We start from the raw sequence: 19,333 nt of genomic DNA, 5'->3' as shown, positions 1-19,333 counted from the left end.
GTAATAGTACCTGACACACTACTAAGCACTCAATAAATATTGGGTTGTCGGAAAAGTCATGACGTATTTTTTCTATGTTTTTCATTGCAAAAATGCATTATGACTTTTCTGACAACCCAATATTAATAAAAATATCTAAGAAATCCTAACTTGCTGAACACTGGCATGGCATGAAGACACCTCAGGGTCCCTAGTGGCAGAACCTGACTGTTGCTTTAGGGAGAGAAACATTCTGCCTCTTCTATAGATTAAAGGATTAAAAGAAACCAGCATTTTTAGGTGCAGTTGCAAGAGAGGGTATATGATGTTTTTTATAATAATGTGAGAACTACAAATACCACACTGACTTACATTTTCCAAAATGGTACAAGACCACTAAGTCAAAACTTTCCCTTCCACTTCCCCATTCTGCTTCCCTTTCATGGTTTTCACTGGGTGTGACAACTTGTCCACCTATTACAGATGACTGCCATCAACAAGAGGCCAAGAAGATTAGTGTTTATAATATTTTTGCATCTATCATTTAGCTTCTCCCTGAATTCTGAGAAACTGGGCATTGTCTCCATTATGGTAAAGGAACACTGATCTTTCCATTTGTTCTCATATATAATTTTCTCATTCAAGTTATATAAGATGGGGTAGGTCACCCAAAAGATGGAGTGGTGTTGAGTTATCTTCCCCAAAGTGCCCATAATCTAAAAAGTTTGTGAAAACATGATCTAGTTCTAGAGGTATGAAGGGCTGGAGTAGTCTAAAGGAAATGGATAAGTTAAGGCGCTCACAGCGCTCATGACACGAGAGCATAACCATAGCACTTTGATAATTGTCAATGAGTTAGCTTAAGTTCTGTAGATTTCAGGGTAATGGCATCATTATTTGGCTTGCAAAGTCAAATGAGTAATGAGCAGTTCCTCTATGACTCAAGAACTTCTATTTTTTCCTGTTTGGTTTAACTCACCCAAGTATCTTAGAAACAGATGAAATCATTTCAGCTCCTTAAAGGTAGGTGACTGGAAATGATGTTTTTTGGTGGTTTGGGGTTTTGTTTGTTTGTTTGTTTGCTTGTTTTGGTTTGGTTTTTTTGTTTGTTTGTTTTTGTATCAGATGTTTCACCTCATCTAAATTTCTAGCATTCCAGGAAAAAATTTTATATCTCCATTTTCCTTTCTTTAACTTAGAGATGATAGCCTCTCAAATGCAAGAGAACTCTCAATGAATTAAACAAACAAAAAAGTAAAATCCTTCCAAAGAAAAGAAAAATCATGTTAAATGTGGTCAAGAGCCAACCTGCTGAACTTTACTAAAATTTAACCATTTTAAATCCCTTTTGATACAAACTGGGTGAGACTGAATAAACCAAGAGATTGACTAACTAACAAACAAAATCTTGCTGATTCCATCACTATGTAGTGCATATGAACAAATGTGTATGTGAATCGTAATGTCTATGAAGCATGAACTGTACAAATTGGATACTCAAAATTCTCACTGATACATTGGGTGGGATTGTATAGGGACATGAAGTATTCCTAATGAGCTCTACAGGAAGTTCTTGAAGGAGAAAAAAATACCTTCAAAGATTTTGTGACAATATTTATCTGGGACTTCTGAAAGCTGGTTCAAACCAACAACAACAACAAAAACATTTACAGTAGATTTGTATGATGCAACTGTCAGCCCCAGTCCTCTTCCAGACCATCCCCCCCCCCTTTTCACTGTCTCTGCCTATGGCAACATTTTGGAAAAAGTGGAAGTCCATATATAGATAAATGAGCCAATGATTCTCTTTGATATCTTCTAAGTACCCTTTCATTACAAGCCTTAAGCAAAAAGGTCACTTCAACAAGAAAGCTACTCAGTATGAAATGAATAAGGACTGTGGAGCTAATGTATAACATATGACTATAGTTGATAACACTGTAATGTATAACTGAAATTTGCCAGGAGAGTAGAACTTAAATGTTCTCGCCATAAAAAAAAAAAAAGAAAAAGTTAAATATTTGAGGTGCTGGATGTGTTAAATTAACTCAGTGATGGGGATGCTTTCACAACGTATACATATATCAAATCATTGCATTGTATACTTTAAATATCTTACAATTGTATTTGTCAATTATACCTCAATAAAGCAGAAGAAAAAAAAACTCTACTGAGGTTGATATTACTTTACTTCAAACCAACAAAATACAGAGCCCCACTAATCCATGACTTGTGGCTAAATACACCTTCTATTCTTAGCCTCCTGAACCATACCTCTTTCTCCACCACTGAAAGTGCCTCTTCAGTGATCTGATTAGAACTATTGGGTCATCAGGAAAGTCATGACGTTTTTCCTATGTTTTTCAATGCAAAAATGTGTCATGATTTTCCCGACAACCCAATAAATGGACACCTGTTCTAACTCCATCCTCTCTAGGTAACGAATGTCTACATTTTCTTATCCATCTGCCTGAGTGCACATGCGAGTGTGCACACACACACACACACACACACACACACACACACACACACAGCCCCATACTTAGCATAGAGAGTAAAAGTTTAAATTTGTTTATGTGTTCTTTCTTATTTTATGTAGTGTTATGAGTTAAAAAATTTTTCATAAAAAGGTTTTTTTAATAATAAAACTTTTAGATCATGCCAAAGCATCAGTATATTTGCAAGGTTACATAGGAATTGCTGAGGTTAATGATGTTGATCTAATAACCCAAGCACCTCTCTCTCTGTCCCCAAGAGGGGTGATTTCAACTACATTACTTCATGCTATTTTATTATTATTATGATTATTTTTGCCAAGAATTAACAGCTCTAAGCCCATAACAACCAACACTCAGCAGATAGTACAAACAAAAGCAAAATTAAACAGAAAATGAATGCCTAGTGACAATTCTGCCCCAGGATGAGGTATTCAGGCCCCCTCACTGATTGCCGACTCTGGAGACTGACAGACTGTATTTCTCCTTTGATGGGGCCCACTTGCTCTCAAGAAACCCTTTGCTTGCCTTGTATTATGGACTGCATGTTTTTTCCCTCAAAAATTCATATATTGACACTTTAATACCTAATGTGATGGTATTTGGGAATGAGGTTTTTTGGAGATAATTAAGTCATAAATTGGAGCCCCAAGGATGAGATTAGTGCCCTTGTAAGATAAGAGTGTTTGTCTCTCTTTCTGTTCTGTCCACCATGTGAGGATATGGCAAGAAGGAAGCACGCGCTCATCCAGAACTGTGACAAATAAAAATGTGTTGTTTAAGCCACCCAGTCAATGGCATTTTTTATCACAGCCCGAGACTAAGATGTCTTGAAACCTCTGATAACTGCCAAACCATCAGGCCCAAAAGCCTGTTCTAGTCATGTTGCTACCAGGGTGTCCCATAGCAGAAAGCACTCCGGGACACACAGGCCTCAGAACTAAGGGAACTATAAATGGAGCTCAGTAGCCACTGTGGGCTAAATGTTGTATTAATTTTTAATGTGCTCCATAAGTTGAGAATAATATCCAATGAACCAAAGTTTCTGAAACTCTCTCAGCCTCAATAACTTCAAATGAAAAATGTAAGTAATGTATTTGTTTTTGCACAGTTGTTCAGAAGATATTTTAAAAATGCCTAAGACAGTGCCTAGAATATAGTCACTCAAAACAAAACAAAACAAAAACACTAGTAGTGATAGGAAGAGGAGGAGTGGGGGGGGAGTTGTATTGGTAAAAGTGGCAGTAGTAGAAGTGGTAGTAGTAATAGCAGTGGTTACAATAGTCATAGAAGTAGTAGTAGAAGTAGCAATAGTAGTGGAACAAATAGCATAACTAGTAGTAGTAAGAGCAATAACAATAGAAGTAGTAGTAGAAGTAGTGACAGTAGTAGTAGTAATACTACAAGTTGTAGTAGGCGTAGAAGTAGGATGAGTAGTAGGAGTAGTAGTGATCACAATAATGAAGCTATGAGGAAGGCTATTGGAAGAATAACGAGAAGAGAGAAGAAAGTTGAGACCCGGGACATTACAGGCTGGTCACGTTAAAGAGCAATCGATGGTGGCAGGTGTTAGGATACTAAGGTTCAAGAAATCTGAGTCAGTGAAGTCTGCTTCTGAGCAGAACAAAGAAGAATCTACAGAAGGCACCCTGGAGAGAAGGCAGCATCACTTCAGGCAAATCCTCTCTAATGAGTCTACTCACAGGTGGGTCCATTCTCAGTCAGAGGTCACTGTGCAGGCCTCCAACCAACCTTCAGGAAAGTTAGATCTGCAATCAGATACGGGGAGAATCCTTGGATCCAGCAAGGCACAGTCATGATTTTTGTTCATGAAAAGAACTCACTGTTTATATATTTTACTTTTTAACCTATATTAAGTAACACTGAGAAAACACCCAAAAATATTAATGAACCAAAACACCACCCGAAACATAGATTCATGATTGTCATTTCCCCATTGCTTGCCAGACGTCCAAGCTTGGTTTGGGTGATTTATTGCTGTCAGTCCAGTGCTTACGGAATCCCATGCTGTGCTTGAGTCACACGCATCATGCCCATGTCCCCCATGGAAGAGGGCCCTGGAAGCATCGCACCCACACAGCTTCAGGCCTCTCTCTTGCAGGTGGTAGATTGCTTCTCCAGGAAACTTGCCCTGGCCATCCTCTTCAAAGGCCAATCTGAGTGTCCCTCTTGCGTACAACGTTCTGCCACAGAATGGGGGATTTTTCTCACCACACCATACTGTAATTGGCTCTCTCTTTTCTGCATTTCCAATAAATGTCAGCTCACCCAGGGCAGGGACTCTTTCCTGTTTTTCCCTTACATCTCTAGCAACTAGCAGAGTGTGTGGCAACGGTTGGTGTTCTCTCTCTATTTGCTAAATGGCTGACTGAATGCTAGAGGTAGAAGCAACAGTGGCAATGTTTACGTCACAGGTTAATAGCAACAGGGATCCCCAGAGGGAACAGAAGGGCTAATGTGACACGGAGTAAAATCCCAGGCTGATACAACTTCATACTCCTAACGAGCCTCAGTGACTCTAGGGCATGTGAGCCTCCCTATCAACCTTCCAGTTTTAAATTAGCCGTTTACAATTGTGGTTGCGGCTTGTATTTTCACAAAGTGGCAGCCAAAATCATAGCTGCACTACCAGTCTGTGTATGTCCACAGAAAGATGAACTGGCCCAAGTGACGAGATGTTTCTGTAAATAGGCACAATACCATTTGCATTGAAAATTTGGCATTTGAGATAGAGTACTTGGTGGCAGCCAAAACTGCCTTCAGAGAAAAAGTGGAGATGGGAGACGAAAGATGAGAGTGGAGGAGTGTGAATTCATATACATCATCTCCTTGGCTCAGCAGAGCCAAGCAGCAAAACAATGCATATGCCATGCTGATAAATGCCCTGGGACTAGGTGACATCATGCTTTGTGGATCCAACAACCAGAATCTCATCTCCTGGGCTGATGGAGAACCTCCATGGAATCTTACTGAGGATGAGGGGAAAGAAAATGCTCTATATAAAACAGTTCAACGACAACTCAATGGAAAATAGAGCTTTAATTATACTTTGTTTCTTCGACATAAAAAAAATCATGTTTATGTTTTCACCAAAATACATTGATACTTCCTAAAACAAAATGAAGGAAAACTTTTTTTTTCTACCATGCTTACCTAAGAGGTCATTCAGTTGGAATATGGGATTAGAAGGTGGTAGTCAAGGTACTATATCAAGGATGCCCGGAAGAGAGCACAGCGTAATTACAAGAGATGGGAACTGAAAGTATGAACTTGAGTGTGTGGACCAGGGATCCAGTATGCTAAGAACAAGCATGTAAGGGCTGCCCAACCCTGCAAGGGTTTGACTAAAACCAAGAGTTCTAGGTGAGAACTAAAAATGTGGGGAAATAAATTCTCCTGACCATGAAGTAGCACATACAGGCAGGAGATAAATGCATCCAACTTCCCAGGAGAGAAAAGTATCTGAAGAAAATAATTAGAACTTCAAACTCCTCTAAAACATTTTAGAAAGTCTAATTCAAATGAGGGTAGGGAAAGTTGTAAACTTCTGTGTATTTAGACTGTAGAAAAATACAAGCCACAGCTAATTAACAAATTATATCTGCTTTTGCTACTCATTCCCCCACACCCCAAAATTTATAATATAGCATGAATTGAGAAGTTCACAGACTTAAAGAGAAAATGCTGGAGACTGAATCACAAGACTCATTCCTTTAAAAATGTCTTAACCAAGGGCTGGCTGAGTGGCTCAGTTGGTTAAGAGCTTGCTCAAGAGTTTGTGCTCTGAGCAACAGCAGTTCAAGTCCAGTCTGAGCTGAGCAGCCGCTGAGCTGCCAACAGGTAGCAGGATGGCTCAGCTAAAAAAAAAAAAAAAATGTCTTAACCAGACATTTTAGAGGTAATGCTAAAAATCTATGTGACATCTGTAAAAAATGTGAATTTTGGCAGGGAGCTGGTTTGTTTTAGAAAAACACTGACTTTTATCAGCATATCCCATGAGATGGGTTGGCCGTTCTTCCCAAGTGTAGACAGAGAGTAGGTCTGTCATTTCAGTTGTTCTCTTGACTCCAATGCTTGGAAGGCACTAGCCAAAAGCATTAATTGTTCTAATATTTTTATTTGCTCTAAGCTCCATCCCAGCTCTGCCATCATTTCAGATATGAGAGCATATGCATGTGCTTCTCACAATTTTCAATGATTGGGCCTTTTTTTACTTTATTTCTGTATTGCTCCCTGTATTTCTTTCTTTCTTCTCATATTTAAAATATGTTTCCCCATTATTATCTGTATTTGTTTTAGGCAGTTTGTAAAATACAGAGATCCCTGCAACACCAATAGCCATTGTGAACAGTTGTCATGACCCTTCTGGTCCTTTTTTATTGTTATCAATTTTAACTAATGAGATAATTATGCTTAAATAATTATGTATCCTCTCTTGTCCCACTTCAACTGCTATCTAATAACCATTTTCTCTTCTCACTAAGAACCACTCACAACTGATTTTAATTGGATAGTCCATCCTATAGATGTACCATATTTTCCAGTTATTGCCAACTAATCCAATTGTATTAAATATGTTAAGTTGTTTCTAGTATTTCAGTATTAGAAATAATGGTGTGATGAAAATTTGGACATAAGTCTTTGTTCCCATACCCATTTCCATAGGATAAATCTTTACGTAAAAAAATTTTTGATTTGAGGGCCAGCCGAGTGGCGCGTTGGTTAAGAGCTGGCTTGGGACACCAGCTCTGAGCAGCAGGGCCCCAGTTCGGATCTCACATTAGGGCCAGTGATGCTTCGCCCTCTGTAGCTAGGATGGTGAGCAACAGCTTGACCTGGAGCTGGGCTGTGGTGGGTCACTGGCGATGGCATAAGCTGCAGTGGAGCTGCAGTGGACTGCCATAAGCTATGAGTGGCTGGCAGTTGGCGTGAGCTGCCAAGAGCCACTGTGGTCAGTCGTCCAGGGGCCAGCGACCCATCTGCTTCAGCCAGGAAGAGCGCAATGATCACAATACCAACATGGGCCAGTAGGGTGACGTCTTCCACAGCTAGACTGAGAAACAGGAGGACAGCAACTTGTCTGCTCCCCTTCCCCATTTCCTTAGCTCTGTTCCCCTCTCCCAATTCCCCAATAAAATCTTTAAAAAAAATTTTTTTATTTGAAAAATGTAGCTGTTTTTAAGGTTCTCAATGGATATTGCTAAGTTATTGACAGAAAGGTTGTACATGAAATCATTGCTCCTACAGAATTCCTGACAACCTTGATAATTACCAGTTTAAAATTTTTGCTAATATGTGCTCCATGAAAAGTGCCACCTCATTTTTGTGTCAATCTGAATTATTGAAAATTTGTTTTTCTTGTATTACAAAAGAGGGTGATTATTTTTCATATTTTGTTAACTGTTTTTGTTTCCTCTTTCGTGATTTTATTATAGGTATGTATTTAAAAATCACATTTTCTTAAATGTGTTAGTTGTTATCTTTTCATTTTGTTTGACATACAGAACTTGTAAATTTTATCCATTAATCTTTTCCTCTGCAATTTCCTTAATTGATTTCATTCAAGTTATTTTTGTTTAACTATTTAGATTTAACCCTTTTTGGAGTAAAATGGGTAATTATTTTTTTTTATTTATTTATTTTTAAAGATTTTTATTGGGGGAATTGGAACAGTGCTGGGGAATTGGGGGAAGGGGAACAGACAAGTTGCTGTCATTTTGTTCTTCAGTCTAGTTGTGGAGGATGTTGCTTCACTGGCCCAAGTTGGCACCATCATTGCGCTCTTCTCGGGCGAGGCACATCAGTCGCCGGCTTCTGGACGGCCGCTCACGCTGGCTGCTGGCTACATACGGTAGCCCATGGCAACCCACTGCCACAGGGGCTGCAGCCTATGCCGTCGCGGCGACTCACGGCAGCCCAGCTCCAGGTTGAGCTGTTGCTCAGCATCTTAGCTGTGGAGGGCAGTGTCACTGGCCCTCATATGTGGGATCCGAACCGGGGCCCTCTGGCATCCCAAGCGAGTTCTTAACCATCGCGCCACTCGGCCGGCCCCAAATGGGTAATTATTTTTAAGGGGGAGCGCAGTAATCTGAATTTTTTTATCTGAATAATCAATTTCACCAAACAGCATTATAAAATCACCCATCCCCTGTCTCACTGATTTATGGTGCTTCATTTATCCTATTAAACTTTTCTATATTCTAATTTGTATGGCCAGCTTATTTATTTTTATTACATTAAGAGCTCTGATCTTTAGAAAGCTAGTACTATATGTTGTTCTTACAATTGTGGCATTTTGCAACCTAGTAGAGTAAGAATCCTACTCTGGAACCAGGGTGCTTGTTCTCACCTTTTCACACTACCCCTTACCAGCTATCTAACAATGGGCTAGTATGGCCTCTCTGTGACTCAGTTTCCTTATCTGTCAAATGGGTATACCAATATTACTTCCATCATGAGGTTGTTATGAAGATTAAATTGGTTAGTAAATAAATAGTTTAGAAGAGTGTTTGGCACATTAAAAGTACCACAGAAATGGTAGCTATTATTGTTGTTGTCATTATTCTCAGTTAGTAGGGTAAGTCCTTCTTATAACCTCATCTTTCAAAATGTTCATAGATATTTCATCTGTTTTTCTTTCAGGTAACCTTCATTTTTCAAATAAAAATAGGTTTATTTTTTTCTGATGATAAAAAGTATATGTCCATTAAAGAACACTTTCAGAAACTGCATAAATATAATATAAAATCACTTATAATCCCATCTCCCAGTGATACATGTCCTTAACACCTACCTAGAAAATTACTAAATATTAACTCTTTGCTAGTTGTGCAAAACCTCTTATTAGATATCAAGGCCCAGAATGGGTGTTTGCAGCTAAATGTGAAAGAATGACATCACAAGCAAATGCCAATTTTGTACAAGTGGCTAAATTTCTCAGAGCTATACTGTGTCTAACTTGCCAGCTACAATACTATCTTTTTCTGCTTCTTAGTCCTGGTTTAAAGACCAACTAAAGTTGTGAACACAGAAAAGAGTGTTCTAAGAAAACAGAATCACAATTTTTGGGGACTGCCGTTTTTGAGGTAATAATGAGTTACCGCAGAATTACATCTTTCAGAACAGTAACTGTGATGCAGAGTTCTGTGGCGGCCCTGAGGTAACTGTGCTATCAATGAGGCGGCTTCCAGGAAGAGGTGACTCTACTCCCCAAACTGCTGCTGCCTAGTCATAGCAGGATCAGTATCTACGAGTGTACAAGCAGATAGGAGGTAGAAGGCTGAACCGCCTCACCTCTATTATTGGTTAGACATTCTCTATCCAAGAAATGAAGTCACACCACAGAACATTACTCCATCCCATAAAAAAGTGAAGAAATCTTAAAACATTATCCATTTAGAAAGCAGATTTTTCTATGTCGGCTACCTGTGACTTTTACAATACTATTTTTAATGTAAATTAGTTTTTTCTTTAATTGAAGTTTATTGGGGTAACAATTGTTAGTAAAGTTACATAGGTTTCAGGTGTACAATTCTATAATATATCATCTATATATCACATTGTGTGTTTACCGCTCAGAGTCAGTTCTCTTTCCATTACCACATATTTGATCCTTTTTACCATCATCTACCACTCCGCTGCCCCCTTATCCTCTGGTAACCAGTAAATTATTGCCTGTGTCTATGAGTTTTGCGTCTTTATTTTTTTTCTTGTTCTTTTGTTGTTTTCAGTTTTATGTACCACATATCAGTGAAATCATATGGTTCTCTACTTTTTGTCTGATTTATTTCGCTTAGCATTGTGATCTCAAGATCCATCCATGTTTTTGCAAATTAGTTTTTAATAGAGTTTAATTTTATAAAGCAGTTTTAGGTTCACAGCAAAATAGAACAGAAAGTGTCAAGTTTTCATACACCTCTTGCCACCCCCCCCCACACACACACACAAACACACAAACACACAACCTCCTCCACTATCAACATCCCACACCAGGGGATTCGTTACAATTGATGAACCTACACTGACACATCATTGGCACCCAAGTCCATAGTTTACATTAGGGTTCACTTTTGGTGTTGCACATTCTATGGGTTTTGACAAGTATATTATGACATGTATCCACCACTGTAATATCATACAGACTAGTTTCACTGCCCTAAAAATCTTCTGTGCTCTACCTACTCATTTCTCCCTCTCCCAACCCCCTAGAAACCACTGATATTTTTACTGTCTCCATAGTTTTGCCTTTTCTAGAATGCCATATGATTAGAATCATACAGTATGTAGCCTTTTCAAATTGACTGCTTTCATTTACTAATACACATTTAAGTTTCTTCCATGTCTTTTCACGGCTTGATAACACATTTATTTTTAGCACTGAATAATATCCCATTGTCTGGAGGCACCACAGTTTATCTACTCTACCTACTGAAGGACATCTTGGTTGCTTCCAAGTTTAGACAAATATAGTTTGGATAATAGTCTTCTATCAGATATGTCTTTTGCAAATGTTTTCTTCCAGTCTGTGGCTTATTTTCTTGTTGTCCTGACAATCATTATAGTGCCTCTCCCAAATAAAGAATCTTAATTTTATATCAATTAATTTTTGCCCCCAAAAGTGCACAAATGTTAACAGGTTACTAAATCCAATTGGCCATTAGGGCTCCAATATTGGGATTAAGAAGCTGGAGAACTAACAACTAGGGCCACTGTCTCCCTCAAGGCTTACTAAGGGACAGGTAATTGGCTCTGCTGCTCTCAATTGTCACCCAGACTGTGTCCTCCGCTTTCCCAGTGGAGTCTAAAAGGAAGACTGGAGTGGGAAAAAAAGACACGGGAAGTCATCAACACTGGGAGGCGGCCTTGGTGAGGGCAGAAGAGAGTGACGCTTCAGGTATTTCATCAGCTCCCCCAAGGACCTGCTTGTCACCACTGAACCAAGTGCAGGGGCTGTCAAGAGAGCCATTCTTGAAGCTGGGGAGGTATGCCTATAGGAAAGCAATGCCACAATTTCACTTCCAGCTTGGACACCTGCATATGCAGTGGCCTTGCTAGTCCACCCCCTGTACAGATCTGAACTGAAGGAGAAAAGGAAATGTGAAGAAGAGAGAAGGCACAGTCCTGGAGCAACTGGCAAGCTGTGTCTAAAGGCCAAGTGAGCTCAGGGGCAGTGACCAGGTTTGTGTTATCTTGCCATATTCCATGCATGAGGCCTCCTGCTGAATGAGGAGGCCAAACAGCAGGAGGCTGGGGTGTTCAGATGGATCAGATCTTCCTGGACTGGATTTCCCATATCAGTGACTGTGTCGTGGGAAGGCCCCACGGACGCTGAAAACTCTTGTGTGGATGCCGACCACACAGAGGTCCTCAGCTTTCCAGTCCTCCTAAACCAGGAAAGAGTCAAAATCTTACACGAAGGACTATTAAATATGAGAGACTTGTCATTTTCTTCTCCTTCCTCCTTGCCCCAAATCTCTCCAAACCTTAGTAGCCTAGAAAAGGGAGAGAGGAATGGTGTCCCAGAGACATACCACACCCTTATCCCTCTGATCGAAAACTTATATCTAACCTATGATGTCGGAGGGGATAGTTTTAAATGGGTCAAAATTGAGTTTTTATAACACAGAATCAGTTGTGTTTTTCTTTTTGCTTTTTTATAGGAAAGAAAAAAAAAACTAACCAAAAGATCATTGTATCTGCCCAAGGAAAAGTGAAATTTGACAAAGCTTAATTGGAGTAGAAAAAATTGTTACTTTAATGTACAAGCCCCAGGCAAGTTCCAACTAGTCAGTAAACTCATTACTCAAAGTAAACAAAATAATATGCTACTGCTGTTAGGAAAAAGTGCTCCAGTAAAGTGGTCTTTAAAAAAGTGAAGTGCAGGAGTAGGACACAAAATATACACTTTATATTGTATTTTTGATTAATAATTATAAGACCCTGAATCAAAGAGCAAACTATACAGGAAGCCTATGAATGCGCTCAGCACGGCAGGTTGATGGTATAATAAAGAGAGAGAGAAGCACGGGTTTTGGAATTAGAAAGACCTGGATTCAAATCCCGACTCTGCTATTTACTAGTTGGGCGACCGCTCAGAATCCTCATGGAAAGGGGCCACAATAATGCTTCCTAACAAGGTTGGCGTAAGGATTAAAGATGAAAGGTGACAAGCATAACACCTAGGAGATGACAGGTGCTCCAAAAATGGTGGCTATTGTTATCAGCAGTTCTTTTCTCCACCATTTATTTATCATTACCATCTATTATCATGGTAATTTATCCAGAGAAGTAACAGCACTGGCAAAAACAAAACAAAACAAAACAAAAACCAAACAAAAAAACCCCATATTTAAGTGGCAATTTGGGATTATATATAAAAAAAAATGCTGAAAAATTCATAGGTCAGGATAAACAAAATTCCTCTAAATAGCTAGCATTTAACAATCACTTAGGTACCCTAGTTTAGGGACTACTTTCCAGGAGGGAAAAAATATAAAAGAGTTGGGATTCAGCTCACCTACGTCTTACCACAGTCTGTCAGCACTAGAAGGGGACTTAGGACATTAAGGCCCAAAGAAGTTAAATGAGAACATCTGATCCCGTCTCACCCCCACTCATCCTTCATCTGCCCCATCTATTCACTTATCGGCTGTTTCAGTCATAGCATACATTTAACGGCCACTCAGTTCCATTTTTGTCTTTCGAAAAGGCACCTAACTCAGGCGTCAGTCCCATTTCCCCTGCTCTTTCTTCCTGTTCCTTCTTGGGACAGAGCTCGGCAACAGCCACGTGTGAGCCAGCCAGCCAACTCAGTACCACCTGACATTGCACTCAGTTACCAGGCAAGGATGTCATTGAATTGCAGTCTGTTTGATTGGTGGGCTCTGTGCCCTTCTTCCCTCGACCATGTTTCTCTTCATTCATCACTCCTTCCATTTGGGGTACATGGCAGATATGAAGCAATCACCCAATTGGGTGCATTCCACTTGGTTCCTGTTTAGAAGATTTTATCATTGTTTTCCCAAGGAACATTAATTAAACAATTGACTTAAATATTATTTGGGGATCAATTATAATTCAATTAACTCTGCCATCTGGGTTGTTCATTACCATTTCTTAGGAAATATTTGTAATGGTGAAAAAAACGTGTCTCCCATCCCCATGTTTATTCATCTTTCGGTCTAGGATCTACCTTCAGACACTGGCCCTGAACCCCCTACATCCTAGAACTGACTTCCTAGTTGGTCACACCTTGGCTGGCTGTCAGTCCCAGACCATTTTCCTGACCAGAGAAGGCTTATCACTAACATTCCCCTTCTTCCCCAGCACTAGCTCACGTTTACTAATTGCTTTATTATGTGCTGGCTACTCTGCTAAGTGCTTTGTATGCATTGTTTCTTTAAATCCCATGAAACAAACAATGCGGTTGTCCTCTTTTTAAAAGGAGGAACCTGAATCTTAGAGGAGAAAAGCACTCTGTGCAAAGTCACAGAGCCAGGCTCTTTTCTGATTCTGAACCGACAATTCTCTAATGAGATAAACAAGTTAGAGAAAAACCCCGCATTTTTCTCAAAAGTGAGGTCCTCCAACACCTGCAGCTTTTACAAAATAAAGATTTCAGGGATACCGCCCTCCTCCCCAACTTCCTGAATCAGAATCACTGGACGTAATACCCACAATCAGTCCTTGAACGCTGTTCATAATTAAAAGTTCGAGATCCACTGCCCTTGTGTCTTTCTTCTTTGACACCTTCAAAAGTGTTCTTCAGCAAAGCTTCCTTAGAGCTAATGCCCTGACCCCTGGTGGTCTAACCCCAAAGTGTGACTCTGCCATGATGGGAATTTGAGGAAATACTTTGTGATATGTTCACAGCTCACCTTTTGGCTGAAATTTATTTGATTAAGTTTCGGCTGCTTCTGGCTGAGCTCTGATTACTTTATTCGGGCCCATCTCACAGAAAGCACATCAAAGCAACTAGTCTGCTGACCTTTTCGGAAGCAGTGACAAGAAAGATACCTTTTCAATCAATAAATATTTATCGACGGTCTATTAGCAGATGATACAGAGTTGAAAGAACAGGATTCCCGTTCTTAGAAAGGTTAGTGTGGATATAGATTAGAAAATAAACAATTTTCTCTCTTTTTCGTACACACACACACACACACACACACACACAGTAAATTTCCATGAGCCGCCTTAGTCTATCTTCATCAATAGAATATCATGTTTGAGCTCTACTGCTTAGCCAATTTAAACTTGGCTTCTCACCAGCTACCTCTTTTCTTTCCTTTTGATAAGAACCTTTAAATTTCTTGACCAGTTTTTTTTTCCCTTTTCCTTGCAATGATATCATACTCCTGCAATTATTAGACCTTTCTGGTTATTACCAAAAATTGTCTGAATGTCACAAACTCTCAACATTTGACCTGATAAAAGACATGCCCTTTATCAAATCCACTAACCATATGATATAAAAAAAAATAGAAGAGGCCTAGTAACAATAATGACAGCAACAAAACCACAAATAGAAGTCCAGAATATTTAGGCAGAAAAAACCCTAAGAGCCAACCAGCTTACTTATTAATAACACTTGAATAAAGAATTCCCAGCAATAATTCCCTCGCTATTTTATTTGTCTCCATATATAATACTACATTAAAATGTGCTCACGTCCTTCCCACCCCCACATCAAAGAAAATAACAATAACGTATAGTAAGAATCAACCTGCACATTTCAAACCCACACTTACCATAGAACTTCAGTTCACAAATGAACTAGGTGGCAAATCGCTGACAGTGATTTCTGGTCGCCAAGCCAGAGCATATGAGGTTCCTTCTCTTCCACTCTAAAGGAATTTACATCCCCCTGCAATGCAACAGGATACTGATCTTCTAAAAAGGAAATTCGATCTCGCCTTAATTCACTCTGCCCTCCTCTTTTTTGAAGGGGGCTCCCTCCCATCTATTTATTGCATGACAGGGACAAACTGTCTAGTAACAAATACCTTGCAAATAAAAGAGACAAAAACAACAAAAATTTAGTAATGCCTATGTGACTCTCAAGCCCTGTACAAATGGAAAATCAGGATTCTTTATTCTGTCATGAATCAAGTGGAAAAACAAACCATTCTTATCTGTAGTCACTCCCAAATAAATGTTTCACATGTGGCTTTTATGGGGACATGAAGCTTTCAGAGTTTCAAATGTAATCTAACTACAAATTTTATTCTACTTGCTTTTGTTTTCAGATTAATAAGTACAATTTAATTGGGAAGAAGGTTCATTCAATAATTTTTTTTTAAACAAAACCTAAGACTTGCTCAACTTCATACTGTTGAACTAAAGCCAGACTTACTTGAAATTTTTTGTTTGTTTGTTTTTTTGAAGTGAAACAGACATCATTTCTGTGGTCTATCTTTTTTTTTTTTTTACTTTTTAAAATAACAGCTTTATTGAGATGTGATTTACATATTATACCATGTACCCATTTAAAGTATACAATTCAACATTTTAAGTATATCTATCTTTTTAACAGAAAACCATGGTAGCGTTTGTCCACATAACATTCATTTCCAGGCCCTAGAAATAATCTGTAGAGAGAGCACATTTGCCACATGTACAGCAACTAGCATATAAATATGCATCATGAAAAATTCCCACATATAGAGAAAACCACAGGATTTGATTTGGAAAACAAGTCACTTCAAAGTTGTGGAAAATGGGATCTGTTTCTGCCTTACAGGCAGGATCTGCCACCGATAGTCACTCTAGTTATTCTGCACCTGTACCAGGCACTTGGTGCATTACTTTGAGGTATTTACTATGCACGATCAGTTGAAAGTTAATATAACCTCAAGAGGAAAACTACTTTTTTCTTGAATTTTTTCATAAAGGACAGCCACTCTTAATAGAAAACAGTTTTTGTTTTTCAAATCACGTTTGAACTACTTACTTATTGAGTTCCTAAAAAATAAAGGCAATTTTAAGGTAATAAATACAATAAAAAATATTGCAGCCTGTGATTATCTATTGTGAGATAGAACCCCTTTATTTTCCATCATCAAATATTTTTTTTAAAATTAGGAGGATAGTAATCATAGTAGTTAAACTTTTTACCCATATGAAAGAAATCTAGCTTGTTTTATGAGTTCCTTCTAAAAAAACGAAAAAAACAAAAAAAAACTGTAATAGTTTCTGCCAGGTATAGCCAAGGTTTTGTGTTATGGGTGTAAAACCACACACCTTTTGGAAAGCAGCTGCTTTGGTACATACTCCCAATTGCCTATATGACAACCTCTACCTCCCCTTCCGGATGGGTCCTCCCAGATCAGCCTGTCTGTTCCAATAGTTTCTTCCACCGCTGGCCAAGAACTTGCATTCCTCTATACACCAGTTGCTCTTAGAGTCATTAAACTCAACCCAAATTCCCTTTCCCCAGAGTCTCTTGAGGGGCGCTCAAGAAATCTGTCCGGCGTTTGCTTTTTCCCTACCTCTCTCTTGCAGGGCTGGAGGTGACTGGAAGAAGGCAGGAAGGGTTGTGCGGCTGCCCTTTGGGAGATCCTGGCCCAGCACAGAGCTGGGGGAGGGCACAGCGCAGGCAGCTGGAGGAAGAAAAGGAGGAGTGATTTGTGCGCCACTGCAAACATGATACGGTGCCAACAAAAGCACCATTCTTTTTCCCAAGAAGTTCCAAGTGCTGTGCAAAAATTAACTCATGAGACCAAGTAGTTATTGAGCAATTCTTACTGTTTTACGCCCTTCAGATAACTACTGCAATCAAAGTCACTAGGAAAGAGAGCCTACTCGTTGTTTCGTTGTTCCTCAGATATATATTGAGCACGTATTATGTTTTGGATACTGGATAGAGAAGCAAGCAAGACAAAGTCCGTGTTCCTACAGGCCCTCGCCCTAGACCACGCCCACTTGCTTGCTCAGCCAGGGCACTAGGCACCTGGCCGCAATATTTACTACACTTATTTACACTTTATTTTGGCCCAAATGGTTTAATGGAATGCACTCCGTTCTTTAGAATGTGCTAAGTGCTGAGCAAACGCACAAAAGAAAACAATGTTAAATTACCTGTAACCCTCATTACGATGACAGAAATTGGGGAGTATCAATTCAAAGTGCTTTCTTTTAAGATGCATAAACAAAGCTTTATTGTGAGCAAGCCTGTCTCTTGAAATGTTTTGTGGAAATACTCTAGGCAGACAAGGAGAGTTAATATCAGTAATAACACGCCAAGCAGTTTATATAAATAATCTGGCTTTTTTAAAGCGATGAATCAGATGAGCAAGCATGTCTGGTGAAGCAGAGAGCTTTTATCCAGGGGTCTTTTCCTGACCTCCTTTTTATATTATGTGACAAAATGGCAGGTCAGATATAGAAAGGGACTTATGCCATTTCTAAATCCTTCTCCTGAGACAATGGACTCCAGATATTTTATTTACGCCCAACTGGAACAGAGAGACGGGTGACTGCTTTTGCAAAAATGCATGACTTCCTGATGAATCAGAAGAAATTGAAGCTGTTGTGTTTTCAAGAGGCAAGATAAGAATTCTAGTCTGTTCTGGGAGTTAATAACCCAACCCACTTTGGGCTGAACATAGAGGCTGTTCCAATTTTTCACTCAGAAATTTGCACATATTTTAGAAATTGCAGAGAATTACAATACCACCGAAAGCCCAACTTTTTTCCTTAGTAAATACTTTCCTGACTAAACAGAATACAATAGAGGTATAATATTGATCCACCACTCAAGTGTATTGGTTAATGCACATACCCAGTGAAATTTAAGTTCCATATCTTATCAGTTAAATAACATCTTCATTTGGCCTGAAACTACCTTTTCAGCCTCAGCCTCACTCTCCCTTTTACTCTAGCCATGGTAGATCTTCACAATTTTCACTATATCATACTTTTCTGGTACCCTCGCCTTCAAGGCTGCTCCCTGCTCATTCCAACATGTGCACACGTGCGCGCGCACACACACACACACATACACACACATGTGCATGCGCGTGCACATGCATATACACATTTTGTCTATCTGGAAAATTATTCATTCTTCAAGGTCAGATGACATCTTCTGGGCATTTCTTTCCCAATTCCCACACCACTAGCTTATCACCTATTAATTCATATAGGTATCTAACATAAATAAAAGCCTGAATATCTCATGTAGAAAGACCATATCTTATTCCTTTTTATCTTCAACAATTAGTTTTAAATCTTTGTTGAAGATGAGTTTTGTTTTCTACAAAACGTCAATATAGCTCTTACTGAGGCCGGCAAGGTGATTGATTACACTTGGGTTTACTCTGCAGCTGAGAGCACAAATGGTATGTTTAAAACCTTTTATTAAGCAGAGCTGCTAAAGAAGAGAATAAAATCAATTAAATTATTAAGTTAAAAACATCTATTTTTTTTTTATTAAAGAGCTACTACATTAACATCAACACCATTGCCGTTCAACTTTTCACCCCTTAAACGGCCAGTGACCAAGAGCTGGAACCATATTCTACTCCAATTATAAGAGCCCTGCAAACAGTAGATTTACTGAACTGCAAGAAACAGCTAACCACTGACAGCAATAACAATGCTAATTGAAACTACTTATTTCTGGTTTCAAATCAAACAAGAGGAGAACAGAAGAGGGGGATAGAGAATAACCCAGAACAAAAGAGGAAAGGGAAGGACTGAATTGCTGTGAAAAATTATCCTTAGTATTCGCTTTTGCCATTTTTATCTATTTCAAAGTGAAAACTATAGATGCTCTTATAGGTTGTACAGAACATAATAGACAGTTGAAGATAAATACTACTCAGTAAAAGAGTTGT

At 39.0% G+C, this 19,333-nt stretch overlaps 1 protein-coding gene across 3 annotated transcripts in view; it reads right to left on the bottom strand.

Annotated features, from left to right (window-relative positions):
- The window catches only part of CYTIP (cytohesin 1 interacting protein), a 68,624-nt gene extending 51,532 nt beyond the window's left edge, over positions 1–17,092 (bottom strand). For 2 of the 3 annotated variants that reach the window (XM_019636869.1, XM_019636871.1), the window contains exons 1-2: positions 16,985–17,092; positions 15,245–15,360 (exon numbers count right to left, since the gene is read on the bottom strand). Coding sequence is in view for 1 of the 3 variants with exons in the window: in XM_019636871.1 (XP_019492416.1) it covers positions 15,245–15,247 (3 nt within the window). In the remaining 2 variants the exon portion in view is untranslated. The other variant, XM_019636870.1, reaches the window with a different exon arrangement.
- Positions 17,093–19,333: the final 2,241 nt, after the last annotated feature.

The sequence above is a fragment of the Hipposideros armiger genome, unplaced genomic scaffold, assembly GCF_001890085.2.
Source record: "Hipposideros armiger isolate ML-2016 unplaced genomic scaffold, ASM189008v1 scaffold_30, whole genome shotgun sequence".
In the NCBI taxonomy this organism is placed as follows: Eukaryota; Metazoa; Chordata; class Mammalia; order Chiroptera; family Hipposideridae; genus Hipposideros; species Hipposideros armiger.
The sequence above is the reverse complement of the archived record's forward strand: the minus strand, read 5'-3'. Positions and strand labels throughout refer to the sequence as shown.